Source organism: Schistocerca nitens, chromosome 1 (genome assembly GCF_023898315.1).
Source record: "Schistocerca nitens isolate TAMUIC-IGC-003100 chromosome 1, iqSchNite1.1, whole genome shotgun sequence".
In the NCBI taxonomy this organism is placed as follows: domain Eukaryota; kingdom Metazoa; phylum Arthropoda; class Insecta; order Orthoptera; family Acrididae; genus Schistocerca; species Schistocerca nitens.
This window is the reverse complement of record NC_064614.1, coordinates 167,745,435-167,765,439: the sequence shown is the minus strand read 5'-3', so window position 1 is coordinate 167,765,439 and position 20,005 is coordinate 167,745,435. Positions and strand designations below refer to the sequence as shown.

General features: G+C 38.6%; 1 protein-coding gene across 1 annotated transcript in view; it reads right to left on the bottom strand.

Moving 5' to 3' along the window:
• Positions 1-4,274: 4,274 nt before the first annotated feature.
• Positions 4,275-20,005, bottom strand: part of LOC126244412 (sorbin and SH3 domain-containing protein 2-like) — a 174,491-nt gene continuing 158,760 nt past the window's right edge. Inside the window, exons 8-9 of the mRNA XM_049948236.1 lie at positions 14,262-14,344; positions 4,275-7,144 (exon numbers count right to left, since the gene is read on the bottom strand). Coding sequence (XP_049804193.1) covers positions 6,976-7,144; positions 14,262-14,344 — 252 coding nt within the window. The 3' untranslated portion in view covers positions 4,275-6,975. The remainder of the gene's footprint in view (positions 7,145-14,261; positions 14,345-20,005) is intronic.

The following is a 20,005-nucleotide window of genomic DNA, read 5'->3' as shown; positions in this document are numbered from 1 at the left end:
TGCTTCACACTACCAGTCTGGGCCAGGACATTTGGATGGTGCCCTCACTGGATTCTAGTTATTGACCACTGCCAGCATGGTCACCATACCTTCACAGTTTGCACTGATGGTTGACTCGTGGCATGTTACGAATCCCAGAATGGGCACAGAGCTTCCTCCTCATGCTGTGGGCCTGATGACTCATTCTTCATCAGCCCTGTCTGTTGTTGGAGTTGAGCAGGCCTGGTCATGCTCACCTACCTGGCAGTTGGGGGTTTTGTCAAAAATGATGGCAGATTTGCTTCCTGCTCCTTCACCAGAGCCTTCTCTCCTGTCCACCATCATTGCTGCCCGTGCTGGCACCCCTCATCATGGTTTCCAGTGTACAGATGGCTTCAGCACCTTGGGGTCTGGTGGGGTGCCCTCAACCACTCTCTTTCATCCGTATACAGCAGAGTTGCTAGTGTCTTTGGCTACCAACCTCTGGTATTGCCATTAATGTCTCCCCCCCCCCCCTCCTACCTTTTCACAACGAAGGAGGAGTGTAGTAACCTGCCAGTTACTACATCTACTGCCTACAGCAGACATGAGTCAAGCCATGATGGTAAGTGTAGTATGCGCTAACATTCAAACGGCACACCTACAACTACCCAAGGCAGCTGCCCGAGTCAGCCTGGTCACCATCTCATCATCATCATCATTTAAGACTGATTATGCCTTTCAGTGTTCAGTCTGGAGCATAGTTCCCCTTATAAAATTCCTCCATGATCCCCTATTCAGTGCTAACATTGGTGCCTCTTCTGATGTTAAGCCTATTACTTCAAAATCATTCTTAACCGAATCCAGGTACCTTCTCCTTGGTCTACCCCAACTCCTCCTACCCTCTACTGCTGAACCCATCAGTCTCTTGGGTAACCTTGCTTCACCCATGCATGTAACAAGACCCCACCATCTAAGCCTGTTCACCCTGACTGCTACATCTATAGAGTTCATTCCCAGTTTTTCTTTGATTTCCTGATTGTGGTCACCCTCCTGCCATTGTTCCCATCTACTAGTACCTGGAATCATCCTAGCTACTTTCATATCCGTAACCTCAACCTTATTGATAAGGTAACCTGAATCCACCCAACTTTCGCTCCCATACAACAAAGCTGGTTGAAAGATTGAACGGTGCGCAGATAACTTAGTCTTGGTACTGACTTCCTTCTTGCAGAAGAGAGTAGATCGTAGCTGAGCACTCACTGCATTAGCTTTGCTACACCTCGCTTCCAGTTCTCTCACTATGTTGCCATCCTGTGGGAATATGCATCCTAAGTACTTGAAACCGTCCACCTGTTCTAACTTTGTTCCTCCTATTTGGCACTCAATCCGTTTATATCTCTTTCCCACTGACATTACTTTCGTTTTGGAGATGCTAATCTTCATACCATAGTCCTTACATTTCTGATCTAGCTCTGAAATATTACTTTGCAAACTTTCAATCGAATCTGCCATCACAACTAAGTCATCCGCATATGCGAGACTGCTTATTTTGTGTTCACATATCTTAATCTCACCCAGCCAGTCTATTGTTTTCAACATATGATCCATAAATAATATGAACAACAGTGGAGACAGGTTGCAGCCTTGTCTTACCCCTGAAACTACTCTGAACCATGAACTCAATTTACCGTCAACTCTTGCCTGACTACCCATGTAAAGACCTTTAATTGCTTGCAAAAGTTTGCCTCCTATTCCATAATCTCATAGAACAGACAACAACTTCCTCCTAGGAACCCGGTCATATGCCTTTTCTAGATCTATAAAGCATAGATACAATTCCCTGTTCCACTCGTAACACTTCTCCATTATTTGCCGTAAGCTAAAGATCTGGTCCAGACAACCTCTAAGAGGCCTAAACCCACACTGATTTTCATCCAATTTGTCCTCAACTAATACTCGCACTTTCCTTTCAGCAATACCTGAGAAGATTTTACCCACAACGCTGATTAAAGAGATACCTCTGTAGTTGTTACAATCTTTTCTGTTTCCATGTTGAAACCTGTCCCGACTCCCACGCCATTTCAATTATCCTGTGTAGCCATTTAAGACCTGACATTCCACTGTATTTGATGAGTTCTGACTTAATTTCATCCACCCCAGCCGCTTTATTGCACTGCAATCTATTGACCATTTTCTCCACTTCCTCAAATGTGATCCTACTTCCATCATCATTCCTATCCCATTGTACATCGAAATCTGAAACATTACTGATCATATTTTCACCTACATTGAGCAACTCTTCAAAATATTCCCTCCATCAGCCCAAGGCATCAACAGGATTCACCAGCAGTTTTCTGACCTGTCCAAAATACTTGTCATTTCCTTCTTACCTCCCTTTCGAAACTGCTAATTACACTCCAGAATGGTTTTCCAGCAGCTTGACCCAAAGTCTCCAACCTGTTTCCAAAGTCTTCCCAAGATTTCTTCTTGGATGCTGCAATTATCTGTTTGGCTTTGTTTCTTTCTTCAACATAACTTTCTCTGTCTACCTGAGTTCTAGTATGTAGCCATTTTTGATACACCTTCTTTTTACTTTTACAGGCTGCCTTGACTGTGTCATTCCACCAAGCTGTTTGCTTCATCCTACCTTTACACACTACTGTTTTCCAAGACATTCTTTAGCCACTTCTAGTATTGTGTCCCTGTACCTTGTCCATTCCTTTTCCAATGACTGTAATTGACTACATTAAACTAACTGGTACCTTTCTGAAATCACTGTTATGTACTTGTGCCTGATTTCCTTATCCTGAAGTTTCTCCACTCTTATCCTACATATGAACCTGACCTCCTGCACTTTCAGCCTCACAATACCAGTTTCACTGCAGATTAAATAGTGATCAGTGTCATCAAAGAATCCCCTGAATACACATCATCTGCTGTCACCAAATCCATCATACATGCACAGCACTGTACCAGCAACACGTGACGGTGATAGTGTCTTTATAAGGGCAAGCAAAGGCCTTCGGTCTCTCAACTGTTAAATGCGTTTGAGACATGTAAACTAGTTTCATTGTATTCTTGTAGATGTTACTCCATGCCCCAATAAACTGTATCTATTTCCTTGTGTTCCTAGTTAGAACACTTTTCACTACAATTTTCTAGCACTGTGACTTCCCTCTATGAGATCTGTTCAAAAAATTCTGGAATTTTGTCCACAAAATTTTTCTACACTTACCTTTTATTTATTATGCATGGTCTCCTTCAAAATACTCTCCTCTACAACAGATACACCATTCCCACTGCCTTTTCCACTTCTGGAAGCAGTCTTTGTGTTCCTCTTGTTGGACCATGCAAAACACCATCTGTGAATATTCTTTTATCTCATATATCATTGCAAATCTTCATCCTTTCAATGGGGTTTTCAACTTTAGAAATAAAAAAAAAAGTTCACAAGAGCCAGGTCTGGAGAATATGAAGGATGAGGCAGCACAGTGATTTCATTTTTTGTGCAATAGTCATGCACCAACAGGGATGAACATATGGGTTCATTATCATTATTCAACAGCCATGAATTGTCTCACCACATTTCAGGTTGTTTCCTTCTCACATTTTCTCACAGGTATCACAACATGTCCCAATAGTACCATCAAATAACAGTTTGTTCCTGTGGCATGAACCTTTGAAGAACTAATCATTCAAAGTCAAAACTGTCAGTGTGGTTTTGGTGCTTGATCTGACCTAACCATAGACCCACATCTTATCACCAATTATGATTCTCTTAAGGAACATCTTGTTCTCATTTGCGCAATCCAAAAGCTCTTCACAGGTTGCATGAAGGAGGTCTTTGTGGTCTTGACTCATGAGCCGTGGGATAAACTTGGCGGCAACATGATGCATTCCAAGATGCTGTGTCAGGATTTCATGACATGCTCTAACAGAAATGTTACATTCTTCTGCAATCTCTTGGACAGTCAGTCATGAATTGGCATGCACAGTTTCGTTGATGTTCCTGGCATGAGCATCATCAGTAGACATCAAAAAAAGGGCATCCATTTTCAAACTGTGTGAAACATTTGTAACACCAAGTATGGACTAAGTGCTCATCACCATAGGCTTCCTGCATCATTTGGTGTGCCTCTGTATAGATTTTCTTGAGTTCCATGTAAAATTTAATCCTTTTGTATGGATGAAGGTTTCACATGAAAGAAAAGCAGCTCATATTTTAAACTTGTGTCACACATGCTAGTCTCATTCCTCCATATAATCTCCTAAACAAAATTATTTCAAGTCATTAGACAATTTTATTTAGCCACTTTATTAATTACAGTTCTGACACAGGATTTATGACATGCTTTAAGGTAGTGACAACTTAAATGATATGATGATGGCATTTATTACTGATTTGGTTTCTCATTTTGGTATAAACATAATAATTAACAATAATTTGTTCTCACTAATTATTTCATTGAAAATGTGGCCAAGAGAGTTTTAGAGCATCAAGAAATTACCTCATTTTAAGCCCTAAATATCTGCATTAATTAACAAAAGTGCATCTGAGAGGATTACCTGTCAATCATATTTTCTACAAAAATACATTTTAACTGGTAAACTTAGCAACGAAGCATTAAATTCTTCATAGCAGTTTTTTAAATTTGTGTTCTGAATTTGCTGGAGATATAACTGTTCCATTACAACTTCTATATATAACTGATCAAGAGAAACCAAACGGTTTTTCCATAGTTACTTTCTGTTGCTATGTTCTAACTGGTACAAAATAAGATCTTTGTTTTCATTACCAGAAAGACAAAATATGGCAGAAAATATGTTCCTCTCTGTGTTAATTAATGGTTCGAGTTGTTGGTGAAAAACCATGATTATCTTATTTTGGTGTTTGCTAAGTATGTTACAATAATAACAAATTATTTATCAACTACCTGGTAGGTTATTTTTTGTTAAAGGCACTGCTATGTTTCTTGAATTTTACACTTCCAGCTTCTGCATCTAATACAATGTCAATAACACACACAAAATGACATGAATAGTGCTCTTCTTAATTAGCATGGCTGTAAAAGAAATGTAATTTTGCCTCAGGTTTCAGACCACATTGACACCGATGTTAACATATCTTGAGCTGATGCCTGTGGTGCTCAGTCGGCCTAATAGGTGTAAATCACCAAACCATTTGATAACAACAACTTAATTAGGCTTCTTAGTAACTGGTTGTGTAAATCCTTTGGCTAATGACTAGAAGTATAAGTGAAGAAGCATTTCTCACAATTTAACACTATTCACAAAAATGTTAACAAGTTGGATACTACAGAACTTAAAGAAAATTAACAGTAATTTTCATAGTTGTATTGAGGGGTAATACAGCTTCAGGACTGATACAAAACTGAAATTTTTGTTGTACAGGTAAGTTAACAACTCAACTAATACCTCTGATGTTACAGTATGGAAACTTTAACTTTTATCTCTGCTGTAGTAAGAATATAAATGTGTAAGTAGTGTAGGATTATTGTTATAGTCTGTTGCCAGGCAGATTCTTTAAATTGGAAGTTACTGCTGCATATATATTAGTGTACACTGGGCTCACTGAGTATACTGTGATGCACAATATTGAAACCATTCAAATGCCCTGAAATATTATGTGACTTGGTGTCACTTACAAATATACATATATATATAAATATTACTTTGGAATCAGGGTAACATTTTACTCTACATGTGGCTCCAAAATGACTTGTCTTTTTTAGGCTAGAAGTCAAAAAATTGCATTAGTCTATACAATATCATCATAAAATAATTGCAACAATTTACTTGGTATGGAAAATCAACTTTAAAACTTTCAGTAAATAGTATCTAAATCATTGTCAATTGCTAGTATGTTCTTTCATGAGCATATTCCCCAAAAAATAAAAATTGAATTATATTGTCTATGGCCAACCAGTTACATCCAAGTTACAAAATAGTTTCATTCTCATACAATGTATATATTATTTCTTTCTGAAAAAAAAACTGGAAGCACAACATATAATACAATTTGTTGAAGCACAATTTCGTTTACTTGAGAGCTATGCAACTAGTAAATCTGCACATACCTGACCATGAAATGCTTTGCTCTGTTTCATTTAGTCAAATTCAGACATAGGAAGGATGTCAAATACTACATTTTTGTATGTGAATCTGTAGTTTCATTACTTATCTTATACTATTGTTATTGTTTCTCCAGAAAGATTCAATGGAGCAATGACAACTTAAAATGAGATTTGGTTTATACCTCAAAGTAACAGAGAAATATACATTGCTTCCTGTACATACCTTATATTTTATTTTGAATGCTTTTAATATATGTTTACAGAGAGGGTCTTATAGTTTGAGGTTCTTATAATGGTGAAGTTTAAGGAAACACTTGATAGGGGAAGTATTTTTGTAGTTGTTGTGTTTAAGTATTGTCATTTCACCATCAGGCAGATACTGTGCAGATCCTTTTGTCTAATAACTTGATTATGCAAAATAACAATTACTCTGTTGCATGTCCATAAGTTATAAATAACATATTACATTCCACATATCAACAATTTCAATTAACATGTAAGCACTGACAAATTCTGTAGTGTCTTAAGCTAAGAAGCTAGATAACACAGTCAGTTAAAACTATCCCTGTAGATGTAATGAGTTACTATGAGTGACCAGCTACAAATAGTAGCTGTTAATTTGAATCTCTTTGGTATATAAAAATTTTACAGCACATAATATACAGTATTTTCATGAAAATACTGAAACAAAGAGTACTTTCATGCATACTTCAACATTAAAAAAGTTTCTGATCTAATGATAATCATTTTATTTGACAAGCACAAATCAGTGGTTACTTATTTATTTACATAAAAGTCATTTCTGTATTTGCTGATGGGCAGACTATGATGGCAGTACAGTGGGTAAAATGCCAGTTAGTATGTTCACTATCTACAGTAAAAGTAGTTCTTCATATAAACTCTCAGATTCCACATCAACTTACAATCTTTCCACATAGTTACCAGGAAAAGTTCCAAAGAAACCAGTTCTTTGGCTAGAACCAACATACCAGCCATCATCACATTTTTCCATAACATAGACAGTATCGCCCTCTCTCAATTCCAGTTCATCCTCATTTTGAGGTCTGTAGTTATATAGAGCCTTGTAGCTGTAAAGAGAAAATATCAAGTACTATTAGAAACTTGAGTTGTAAAAAATTAACATTCAAATCTTGGACATATATGCAAACATAAAATGAGGCCTAGTTCCGGAACAATGACAGTTTAAAATGAGATTTGGTTTACACCCTGAAATAATAGACAGTTGAGGGGTTAGTAAAACACAAACCTCCCTCCCCCCACCAAAATCCCCTCTGGTTAAGAGAAACCTCCTCCACCAACCCAAACTGCAACAACAGTTCCAACACTTTTTGAAGATACACCAGATTGACAATGGGAATTTAGTTAATCATTGACATCTTCTTAAGTGACAAAATTTATGGTACCCACATACCTAACTAGCAACAAAATAAATTGAATGGAAATGCATCTATGACAGTATCAGTACAGGAAAAAGATTTTGTAGTATTGTGATTTGTGATTTATTATTCTAATTATCTTGTGTAATATAAGTCATTTGAGTTGGGTCTAGGTGACACCTCAATAATTTGTAGTAAGACTTCAGCACAAACAGAAAATAGCTTATGCTAAGATTAGGATCCTAATAATAATACAAATTTGCTGTAAGAAAAAAATCTAGTGCTATGTTCCACCTTGTTTATATCAGTCCCATAGAATCACCTGCAACTTTATTTTTAGAGGATCTGGCTTTATATTAAGTATTTTTACATCTATTAATTTATTTTGCTATATTTTCATGCCCATATACTAGGGAGAATGTGCACATAATTTCAAACTGGTTTGAGGGAAGCTTAATAAGTCTCTTTGTTTCTCATGTTGTATGTGTGGTTAAAATAATTCTCCTCAAATAATTTTTGCCTGCCTTATAAAAAGATAACAATTTTGTAAATGTATCGGGAGGGAACACTTAGGATTTATAGTTCCCAACATTATGAATAATTAGCTGTTCAGTACACATGTATCTGACCATTTTCTTCTGCATCTTCAGTATCCAAAATATGCCTGAAAGCTGCACTGTAACTTATGACAGATTCAGAATAACTATATGTTATTTTTCATGTACTCACATCAGTAGGCAAAACAGCTTAATTTATTTGATAGGAAGTCAACATGTGCACTGCGGCTTAAGTTCTTTGAATCTGTCATCTTCTGCACTTGGTAAGTCTCCCCCCCCCCCCCCCCCCCTGACCTGGGGTTCTGGGTGTCCAATAAGTTTCCCCTGACCCAGAGTTCTGGATGTACAATAAGTCTCCCTTGACCCAGGATTCTGGGTAACTTTTCTGAACTCTTCCCACATTCTAAACCTCATCAGTCCTTTTCCTTCACCCCTCTTCTTTACCATTCAACCCTTCTATCAGAAGTGCAAGAAGAAGGAGCCACTGGTTCTGAAAGACAGCAAATTTCAAACCTTTATATGTGTGTTCTCCTGTCATTTCTTCTTGAGTAGATTTTTGATCTACCTATTTACATCATAGTAGATATGATATAATATGTGATGAAGCATACGCTAAGTTGCATAGATATCAGGTATTTATTCCTGAAGAGACTTACAAAAAGATCTAAATCTTCAGAGGACAGCAAGGTGAAGTTCTGTCATGATAAACAACACTGCATCACTGTAGACCATGCACCAGAGGACACTGCAATCAGAATGGATCCTCTGACTCTGATGTGATGTTCCTTGTATGTATTAGGAATCTCAAATCCTGAGTTCTTGAAGAGTACAATCACTTCCAGTATGGTGCACATTCCCACACATGAGCTTATGCAATGCCTGCCACCAGCAGGGGAAGTCTCCCAGGGGCTCACAACTCCTTTGTAAGTTTGTGCATGGTGGCAATAGGGCCCCAAGCCAATGCAGTGCTTCTTCCTTTCCTGTGCTGCAATCTTATTCTCTGGCTATATGTTATCCCCGACTTGGTCTCTAGCTTGTTTGTAGGACACTGATTATGGATTTTCCCATTTTATTCATTCATTTAACACCACTTATTTCAATTAATTCATTTTCAGTTCTCACTTCTGGATTTGACCTCCACCTTTTCAAATTTCTTTTACAGAAGTGCGGGCCTTGTGTGTATGTTCATCAAGTACCCACCATCATAGCCAAACCATATGGGAGATCATCAGGTACCAGTGTGGTGCGAACATTCTATTGATGCTCAGGCTGTTACCTCTCTGCACCTGTCCATTCGGGGGCATGGTGTCCAAGGGGAGATACCTCATTTGAAGCTGTTAGTATCACAATGGATTTCTCACACAGCAAAAATACCAAAATTACTCAGATCTACATATTAAAACTCACTTAGAACCATTTTACATACAAAAGGTGAGTCTTAATATTTCAATTCTGCTAATTTCAAGAATGATGTTCATTCTTCTCCATCACGTTAAGTTTCTAGATGAAAACTGGAATAACATTGCTGTGGACAGAGCTTGTGTAGCAATATTTTTTCTACTCAGTAAAAATGCTGCTGAAACTGATTTAATGTTGAAAACAGCTTACCAAGATGATGCTATGGGAAAAACTAAAGTGTATAAGTAGTCTGCTCAATTTAAAATTGGCAACATGTCAGCTGATGACAAACCTCACTCTGGACTTCTATCAACTGCCCAAATTGATAAAAGTTTTGAAAAAATTAGGAGTTTGTGCTCACAGACCATCGACAGACAACTAATCAGCTGTCAGAGATTAGTGTGTTATCTTGGAGTTCATTTCAGCAAATTATAATGGAAGATCTGAGAATGAAAAAGGGTAGCTGCCAAGTTTGTTCCTAGGGTTGTGACTGAAAATCAAAAGGAATGTAGAGCTGAAACATGTTGTGCTTTGATACAACAGCTTGAAACTGACCCAGATTTTCTGTCAAAGGTCATTACTGGAGATGTGTCATAGTGCTATGGTTATGAGCCAGAAAGAAAGCAACAGCCAAGGTAACTGAAGACGTCATTGTCACCCCGTCAAAAAAATTTTGCCTAGTCAAGTCAAACCTTAAAAAAATGCTGATTTACCAAAGGCATATTTCATTCAGTGTGTGTTCCCCCATGTCAGATTGTCAATCAAACATTTTATTTGGAAATTTCAAGAAGATTGCATAACAGTGATCATCAAAGAAGACCCAATTTGTGGCAGACAGGAAATTGGTTCTTCCAACATGATAATGCACCTGCACACACAGCCATCTCTGTTAGACAGTTCTTGGCTTAAAATGGCATGGTTCCACTGCTTCATGCACCTTACTTGCCTGACTTGGTTCCATATCACTTTTTCTTATTTCCACACATGAAAAGGGGCATGAAAGGACACCGATTTGATACCACTGAAGAAGCCGAGAAAATATCAAGGGAAGAGTTGTCAGCCATTTTTACAGATAACTAAAAAAATGTATCAAACAGTGAAAGCACCAGTGGGACAAATGTATTAATTGTAATGGAGATGATTTGGAGGGGGTAAGGTTGTTTTTTAGAAAACTTGAAAATATATACCTTTTTGGGTAAGCCTTCGTACAAATGAACATATGAATCTAATCACCAAGTAGCGGCAGGAGAATACACACAAAAAAAAGGTTTTACTTATGAGAGCTTTTAGAGCCAATGGCTCCTCCTTCCAGAAAAGGGTTGAAGGGGAAGGAAAAGGGGTGAAGGAGAAGGACCAGAGAAGTTTAGGGAAAGGAGTAGAATTTGGAAAGTCACCCAGAGCCCTGGATCAGAGGAGACTTACCGGACAGGATGAGAAGCAAAGACTGGTTGTTGTGGACTGCACTGTATGAGATTTGAAAACCTGAGAGTTTAAAGGTGGAAGACAGGGTAATGTGCAAGACAGAGATGCACATAGCTTTTCACTCTTATTAACTTGTGCATGATGTTTTAGCAGTAATCACTGTCTTGTGTATTACCCTGTCTTCCACATTTAAACTCCTAAGTTTTCAAATCTCATCGAGTGCAGTACTCAACAATCAGTCTTTTCTTCTCATCTTATCCAGTAAGTGTACCCTGACCCAGGGTTCCGGGTGACTTCTCCAAACTCCACCCCTTTTCCTTAACCTTTCCAGCCTTTTTCTTCATCCCTCTTCCTTCCCCTCCAACACTTCACCCTTCTGCTGGAAGAAGGAGCCACTGGCTCCAAAACCTTTTTATGTGTGTGTTCTAGTGCCGCCACTTGGTGAGTAGACTTTTTTAATCCATCCAATTGCATTATACAGTAGAGCGTCGATTATCCGAAGTAATTGGAGGACATGGGTGTTCAGAAAACTGGTTTGTTTGGATAATCAAACTGTACATGTTTATTTGCCAAAAAGAAGTACTGTACAGTAAATTTATTCATAAAAACAGGCATCTCTTTTAGTATTACAAAGTAACATACAAAGGCAACTTTAGTAGGAATATATAGTAATAATCTCGTACTTGTCCCTCATAGAAAGGACAACACATTTATGTTTAAGCATTTTGTATCATCAAGTTCACTTCTTCACACAGCAGCACACAAGTGGTCATAACAGAGAACAGAAGGTGACTGTTTGCACCGTGAGAAGCTCTTCTTGGAGGGGGGGGGGGGGGGGGGGCACTATCCTTCAAACTGCGCGGAGCGGCACGCCTCAACTCTAAGCTGGCGCAGCTGTTGCTGTGAACAGCTTTGATACTGCCGCTACTTCTACTGCCAGTGCCAAGCCGACAGAAGTGTGCTGATTGTTGAAACACAGCGACTGGCGGCTTGGCCAGTCAGCAGCGCCTTGTGAAGGCCCCATTAGAAGCAATGTTCCGCCAGCGGTGGCCCAGTGCGGCGACTACTGTGGGAAACTTGGTTTGGGAGTGAGGGGGATTATGGATGGTAGGGTGGGAGAGTAACAGGTGCGAGCGAGTACACAGTTCGGTTAAGCGGTCGTTTGGTTGACCGACGTTTGGATAATTGACGCTCTACTGTATTGTCAAAAACTTGATTATTTCCATTGTTAAGTGAACTTCTGATGTTTTTTATCACCAATTTTGACATTTCCATTTGCTTTACGAACAGCATATAAGTATAATCTTATTCATTTGGTATAAAATGTTTGTTTCTTACATTCCCTCTTCTGTTTTTTCAAAGAATCCCTATCCAGCATCCAGCAGTAATCTGCAACCACCTAAGTTTCCCATAATCCTTTGCAACTTCTCTCCATTTCTTGAATATACTGGTGGAACCTCTCCCCTTGTTCTTCACTGACTGCCCTCAGGTTGTCAGGAAAATGTGAAAACAGAAAGTTTACTTTAAGGTTCCTGTTGTATCCCAATGTTCTCAGATTCTGTAACATGTTGTTTACAATTTTGACATATTCATGGTGTTTATTGTTTCCTAGGAAATTGTTTGTACCCTTTTTACATTAATTCTAAGCAATTTTCTCTTTAGAAATAATAATAGCTTCAAATGTAGTGTTTTTAGCTAAAGCTCTGATTTGAGGACCCATAAAGAATTCTCCTTTAACTTTTGCTTCAGACAGGGCAGGAAGTTTTTTGCTGAGATATTTATGACAATTACCATCTTCGTCAGGAGCTTTCACAAATTGTTTCATTACACCAAGTTTTATATGAAGAGGTGGCAAAAGAAACTTCTTAGGGTTCACTAGGCTACACCTTATTATGTTATAACTACCTCGTGTTACACTGTCTTTTCCAATGTGTTCTACTATCCCACTTGCACAAATAACATGGACGTTTTGTGAATCCCTATTGCTGGGCTAATATCATACGGATTACTGTCAAGCCTCCACACAACATCCTTCAGCTGCATTGAGTATACTACTGGACCTGAAGACAGAGCATTACCATTGTATAAAAGCACACCCTTAATGCTTCTTATGCTAGAATTGATAAATAGTCTCCATTTATTTGGATAACAGTTAACAGAACCCATTTTATTCATTAAGTTTGGAATGTCATTACAGTAAACTATATTTCCTTTTTTCTCTATTCCTGTAAAAAGACAATGATGTATCACCTGCAAGTAAGCAGTTTTCCTGTAGTCTGGAACTTAATAGCTCAGCTGCATCCTTTAGAAGATTTAATTGCCTTATTATATCATTTAACTTGGCTTGTGACAATGGTCGTGGCAGATTTGATGTTTCAAGAAGGAACACATCGGACACAAGTTACTGGATGTATCTGAAATCAAGTACACTACTGTCTGCAGGTGGCTTAGCACATAGTCCTGGTATTCTTATGCCTACTTGTCTAATAGTGGATGGCAAGTTTGGGTATATAATCCTTTTTTGTTCTTTGCATTAACACCCTTCACATGGCATGAACAGTCAGTGCTGTGCTTTTGACACTCATGCCACACCATTAGTATTCCCAAACTTGGTGACTGTTTCTTCCGTTTCCTCCAATTTCATAGGTCTTTAACACAAACATTGCACACAATATGAGGTGCCCGAGCCCTCGACTGATCTAGTTCAATTAAAGTATGCCTTGTTAGGTTTTGTTACAAAATGAGGTTATGTTTTACCTCTGCTTCTTAACAATAAAACTACCACAAATATAGCAATATGTAATTGGATTATTACTCAACACCTCCTTTCCATTATTCTATACTGAATTACATATGACAAAGATAACAAAATGGCAGTATTATATTTTAATTCCTTGCTTTATAGAATAACTATTATTACCTGTGTAGATAAATTCACAATACAAAACGGTGTAAGCAGCTTAGGGTGTGCTGCCATCTGCCTTTAAACAGTCAACTAGTTCCTTGAAGTAGATTTATTTCAATAGATTGCATTGTTGTAATGGTGTCATGGTTCTTGCCCGCACAAAATATAGTTAAATAAATAAAGCAACAGACTAATAAATATTATTGTGGAGCATTAAAACATTGTATGTAAGATATTAAAATAAAAAAAAGTTTGAAGGTATTAATTTTGAAAGAAATAGTATGTGATACAACTAAGCGGGCTTCATTTTTAGAATCAGGATATGTGTAGTTTTCAAGGTGTACGTGAGAGTGAGAGTGAGAGAGAGAGAGAGAGAGAGAGAGAGAGAGAGTCTGTAATACAACTGGGGAACACTTGATAAGAAGCTACTGCATGACAAAAAATTTAATAAGGATGCATATTATAAATTCTCTTCAATACATAAATGCGTGACAACTTACAGTACGTGCATGAACAGAATACTCACGGAACAGGCTCTGAATGCGTATCGATGTGAAGTGTTTGGTTGACAGGGGCCACTGGCTGCTTAGGCGGCTGGGCTTGTCTTGGCTGAAATTTACATGAAGCAGATTAAAGCTGTACTCAATATATTCAAAAACTTTCTGAAACAGGTCACATCTATAAAATGTTGAGAGACAGAGAGAGAGAGGGAGAGAGAGAGAGAGAGAGAGAGAGAGAGAGAGAGAGAGAGAGAGAGAGAGAGAAATCATGTAAATGGTCGGCCATGTTTTCTGCTGAGAAGATGTGCTTTAATTCTAAAACTGTTTCGTTCCCTATCACAGCTGGCGGTCATAATTATGATGAACTGAAAATGCAAACAACAAACAATAATGGGACATTTAAATTGCAATTGCTAGGGGTTTAGAATTAAAACAGAATGGTGACTTAGTATAATACTAATATGATTCTCGGGAAAGAAGCATATTTTGAAACAGCTACAAGTATGTAATGAAGAAGAACAGAGAAACCACCACACAATCAAGTGACAAATGAATGACTGATCAGTAAGACTACTGTTTAAAGTAGATAACCTCACATTTTGGAAAGGCCTCCTCGAAGATATTAGAAGTCTCACACTCACTTCCTAGTACACTTACTCTTTAATGATATTTGTTACTGATAATGGAGATCAGGTTCATTTGAATTCCAGTTTACACAATCACAATGCAAAACAGAAAAATCAGATGACATGTTGGCTTTGCCTTCTTGTCTAGGATTCAGAACAGTGTTCTCTATTCTGGTGCAAAGGGGGAAAAAAAGATTAATGTTTAATGTTCTGTTGATGACAGGACCATTAGAGGTGTTCAAATTGGGAAAGAAATTGGCCATGTCACTTTCTAAGGAACCATCATGTCATTTGTCTTAGCAATTTAGGGAAAGAACAGAAAACCTGAATTTGGATGGCTGGAAGGGCATTTGAGTTGCTGTCCTCCTGAAAGCAAGGCCAGTGTCTCACTTCGTCTGTACAAGCTACTATCTCACATAACAATACATAGTATAGCCCCTCATACAAATTATTTGATTACTGAGATTCAAATATCTGGCTGTCAGTTGCATGGCAAGTATCATTATTCATTGTAAATGTGCCTACACTAGCACTAGCAGGTAAACAGCAGCTATTTCATTTACCTGAGGAGGAACCACCACTTTTTTCAGAATAACATTTTTTCCATTTAATTTTACCATATTAAATTTAATTTGGGTAAGCACAAACAGTTTATTGCAGTTTAATAGGGAATACGTTTTAGACAAATATACCGATTCTGCTGGTTCATCTTTGGCATGTTAGTGTAGAAATTGTCATAAAAACAGCAAAGTGCTAAATACACAAATTTTGCACATAAAAGGTGTTACAAAAAGGTACGGCCAAACTTTCAGGAAACACTCCTCACACACAAAGAAAGAAAATATGTTATGTGGACATGTGTCCGGAAATGCTTACTTTCCATGATAGAGCTCATTTTATCACTTCTCTTCAAATCACATTAATCATGGAATGGAAACACACAGCAACAGAACGTACCAGTGTGACTTCAAACACTTTGTTACAGGAAATGTTCAAAATGTCCTCCGTTAGCAAGGATACATGCATCCACCCTCCGTCACATGAAATCCCTGATGCACTGATGGAGCCCTGGAGAATGGCGTATTGTATCACAGCCATCCACAATACGAGCACGAAGAGTCTCTACATTTGGTACCGGGGCTGCGTAGACAAGAGCTTTCAAATGAAAGTCAAGAGGGTTGAGGTCAGGAGAGCGTGGAGGCCATGGAATTGGTCCGCCTCTACCAATCCATCGGTCACCGAATCTGTTGTTGAGAAGCGTACGAACACTTAACTGAAATGTGCAGGAGCTCCATCGTGCATGAACCACATGTTGTGTCATACTTGTAAAGGCACATGTTCTAGCAGCACAGGGAGAGTATCCTGTATGAAATCATGATAACGTGCTCCATTGAGCGTAGGTGGAAGAACTAAAATGAGCTCTAACATGGAAATTAAGCGTTTCCGGACACATGTCCACATAACATCTTTTCTTTATTTGTGTGTGAGGAATGATCCTGAAAGTTTGACCATAACTTTTTGTAACACCCTGTATATAAGCTTCCTTCTGAGTTTTACCTTAGTGTTTGAGAAAGATCACATATGGCAGATAAATTTGGTTTGAAAATCTAGGTTCGAACAATTTACATTCAAAACTCAAGCATGCTCTCTGTGTTATTTCTCCATTATCTTTCACTGAGTGCATTACATATGTGTGTTTCATGAAATTTCGTGTATTTTCAAGCACAGAGTGCTGTGAAAAATGTAATTCATACTATTCCTTCATCTGTGAACTACATTTGTGCATCTATAAAGAGCATCCTAATTCAGATGATTGTTCCCCCTAATTTCTATATACAGGGTGATTCAAAAAGAATACCACAACTTTAGGAATTTAAAACTCTGCAACGACAAAAGGCAGAGCTAAGCACTATCTGTCGGCGAATTAAGGGAGCTATAAAGTTTCATTTAGTTGTACATTTGTTCGCTTGAGGTGCAGTTGACTAGGCGTTAGCGTCAGTTGATGCTAAGATGGCGACCGCTCAACAGAAAGCTTTTTGTGTTATTGAGTACGGCAGAAGTGAATCGACGACAGTTGTTCAGCATGCATTTCGAACGAAGTATGGTGTTAAACCTCCTGATAGGTGGTGTATTAAACATTGGTATAAACAGTTTACAGAGAATGGGTGTTTGTGCAAAGGGAAAAGTTCTGGACGGCCGAGAACGAGTGATGAAAATGTAGCACGCATCCAGCAAGCATTTGTTCGCAGCCCAGGAAAATCAACTCGCAGAGCTAGCAGAGAGCTGCAAATTCCACAATCAACTGTATGGAGAGTCCTACGAAAAAGGTTAGTTATGAAACCTGAACGTCAACTACCGGAGCTGCAAATTCCACAATCAACTGTATGGAGAGTCCTACGAAAGAGGTTAGTTATGAAACCTGAACGTCAACTATCCGAGGTGATGGATCGGCCGCCAGGCAGCCCGTGACAGAGCACTTCATCACTGGCCTCCAAGAAGCCCTGATCTTACCCCCTGCGATTTTTTCTTATTGGGGTATGTTAAGGATATGGTGTTTCGGCCACCTCTCCCAGCCACCACTGATGATTTGAAACGAGAAATAACAGCAGCTATCCAAACTGTTACGCCTGATATGCTACAGAGAGTGTGGAACGAGTTGGGGTATCGGGTTGATATTGCTCGAGTGTCTGGAGGGGACCATATTGAACATCTCTGAACTTGTTTTTGAGTGAAAAAAAACCTTTTTAAATACTCTTTGTAATGATGTATAACAGAAGGTTATATTATGTTTCTTTCATTAAATACACATTTTTAAAGTTGTGGTATTCTTTTTGAATCACCCTGTATAACTGTGTGGTTTAATCGTGAGAGTTTCCAAATCTTATGAATGTTGCATGTAACATGTTTTGTACTAAATCAATGGTTGTGATCTACAGCTATACATTCTAAAAATTAATTATTACTGCAATAGTTACACTTCTTTCTGCTTGTTAACCTCTTAGTTATACGTCAGCATTTGAAAATTTACAAAGGAAGCCAACTGCTTTGGCATAGTATTGTTTACAGGGCATGTTATATAACAGTCACACCCTGTGTCATTTTGTTTCCTTTTTCACCAACCGTATATTGATTGTTGAAAATTACTACTATTTTTGAGTTTGGTTTGTGATGCTGTTAATGACCATCAACTTGAGGTTGGGGGGAGGGGGGGGGGGAAGCACGGTGGGCATATGTTTACAGCAGACACAATGGAATCATTTTATGAAATTTTAACACAGGTTTTTCTCTCATTAAAACACAAAATCACTTTCCTGGGCATTGTAGCATTAGTTCTTAAATCCTTGTAGAATAATAGATCCTGAAATTACAACAGAATTAGAAGGTTAACTTAAAGTTATTTGTTTAATGTTCGGAATAATACTGCAGCTGCCTCAATGCAGCTGTGTTTGCTTACTTTAATACTATTCTCATGCAGTCAACCCCACTGCGGTAAAGTGATTGAAAGGTGGTGTGAAAACGGTATGTTGGGCGAGCTGCTGAGGGACCTGTACCAAAGTTAGAAAAAGCACTATCCTCTCCCTCTGACACTATCTCCTGCCAAGGAAGTACAAGATCTGTTAACACTTGTCCACTTGACTGTAGCAGGTCTACCAGTCTTGTACAGGGAAGGCAAGGGCCAGGGAGAACTCAAAGTTCTCCACTCATCCCTCTTGGGAGAACGATGCTTGCCAAATCCATGTTATTTGATAAACCACACATGCCCCCCTCCCCAAGTCATGTCAAATGGTGGTACTGCCTAATCATGAGGATGGTAAAAACCTCAATCTCAAGGTACGCTGCACACCAATGAGATAAATGGCTGTTGAAGTCAACCATCATTAATGGACAATCTCTGAGGAACCTGCAACACCTCAGATGAGTAAAACATATCCAGGCAAGAGGGGCTTTGTCTGGGTGGACCTCCTATCCCTAGCAGCTCATGGGATCACCATAGTGAATCATCAACATAAAAACCCACTCAATGCAATGGTGTACAATCTGGAAGTAATGACACTCATTCTTCTAAAAAACTGAGGGAGGCTAGTCCTCCTGATAACCTGACTGTACTTAGTAGTGGGACTCAAGGAGCCATAAACCAGAATGTGTTCCTAGTGATCAAAAGGGATGAGGGGATGTTAGAAAAAAATCCCTTTTCTATATTCATTGCTTGCTGGTACATTAAAATCTATTAAATGATCATGAAATGGTTCCTTGTTAGTTGAAACTAATGTGTCATAGTAGGTGGAATTCCTAAGGAAGTCAAAAAATATGGATGACCATTATAGCTGTTGAGATGCACGTCTCCCTCAACCCACACAAGGGTACGGTCACATGACGTAACATTACGGACATGGATATCTCGGAACTGAAACAGAATGGGCGTCACAGAAGATGGTCAATGTTGAACACAGGACACAGAGGAATAGTGGGAAGACGGTACTTTTATTGCAACCTTCAGTTCTTCATTGCTAGCTGAGAGCATCATGACAGGTTTCCTCCAAGATCAGAGTTAGGCCTTACACAATTTGGCCACATAACATAAGCTATGGAGTTGAAGTGACTTGCACGAAATGTGGAAAAGCAGCTCATGGATCTGGCAATGACTGCCCATCTGCACCAGCTGCTCTGGGAGACACCCATTCTTGAGCCAAGACTAACTAGTCTTCACTGAAGAACAAAAATTTAAGAAATAATAGTTTCAAAGCAGATCCCTTGCCAGTAGCCAAGAAAAGATATAAGGTGATGAAACCCCCTGCCTTTGCCACTTCTTAGTCTTTCTTGGTGAAGAAACCTGTCGCCAAGGTAGATGCTTTAACACAAACTACGTCCAGTGAAACAGAGCCCACCATCAGCACCTCTACCTGACAAAGCAGACAGAATAAAGATATAGCAAACCTGCACAGCTGGGCATTGTTAATGAAAAAGTTAACTTTGCTAATTGTTAATCAGTTACTAAAAAAGGTAACCCCATTAAATGTTAAAGCATTACTTTACAGAAGATTTATTGGAAGTTAAAGTTAACTGTTAATTATTAACTCGTAATAGTAAACATTGTGTTGTGGGTGTAATGAAACAAGCTAGTGAATCAAATGTATTATCACAGC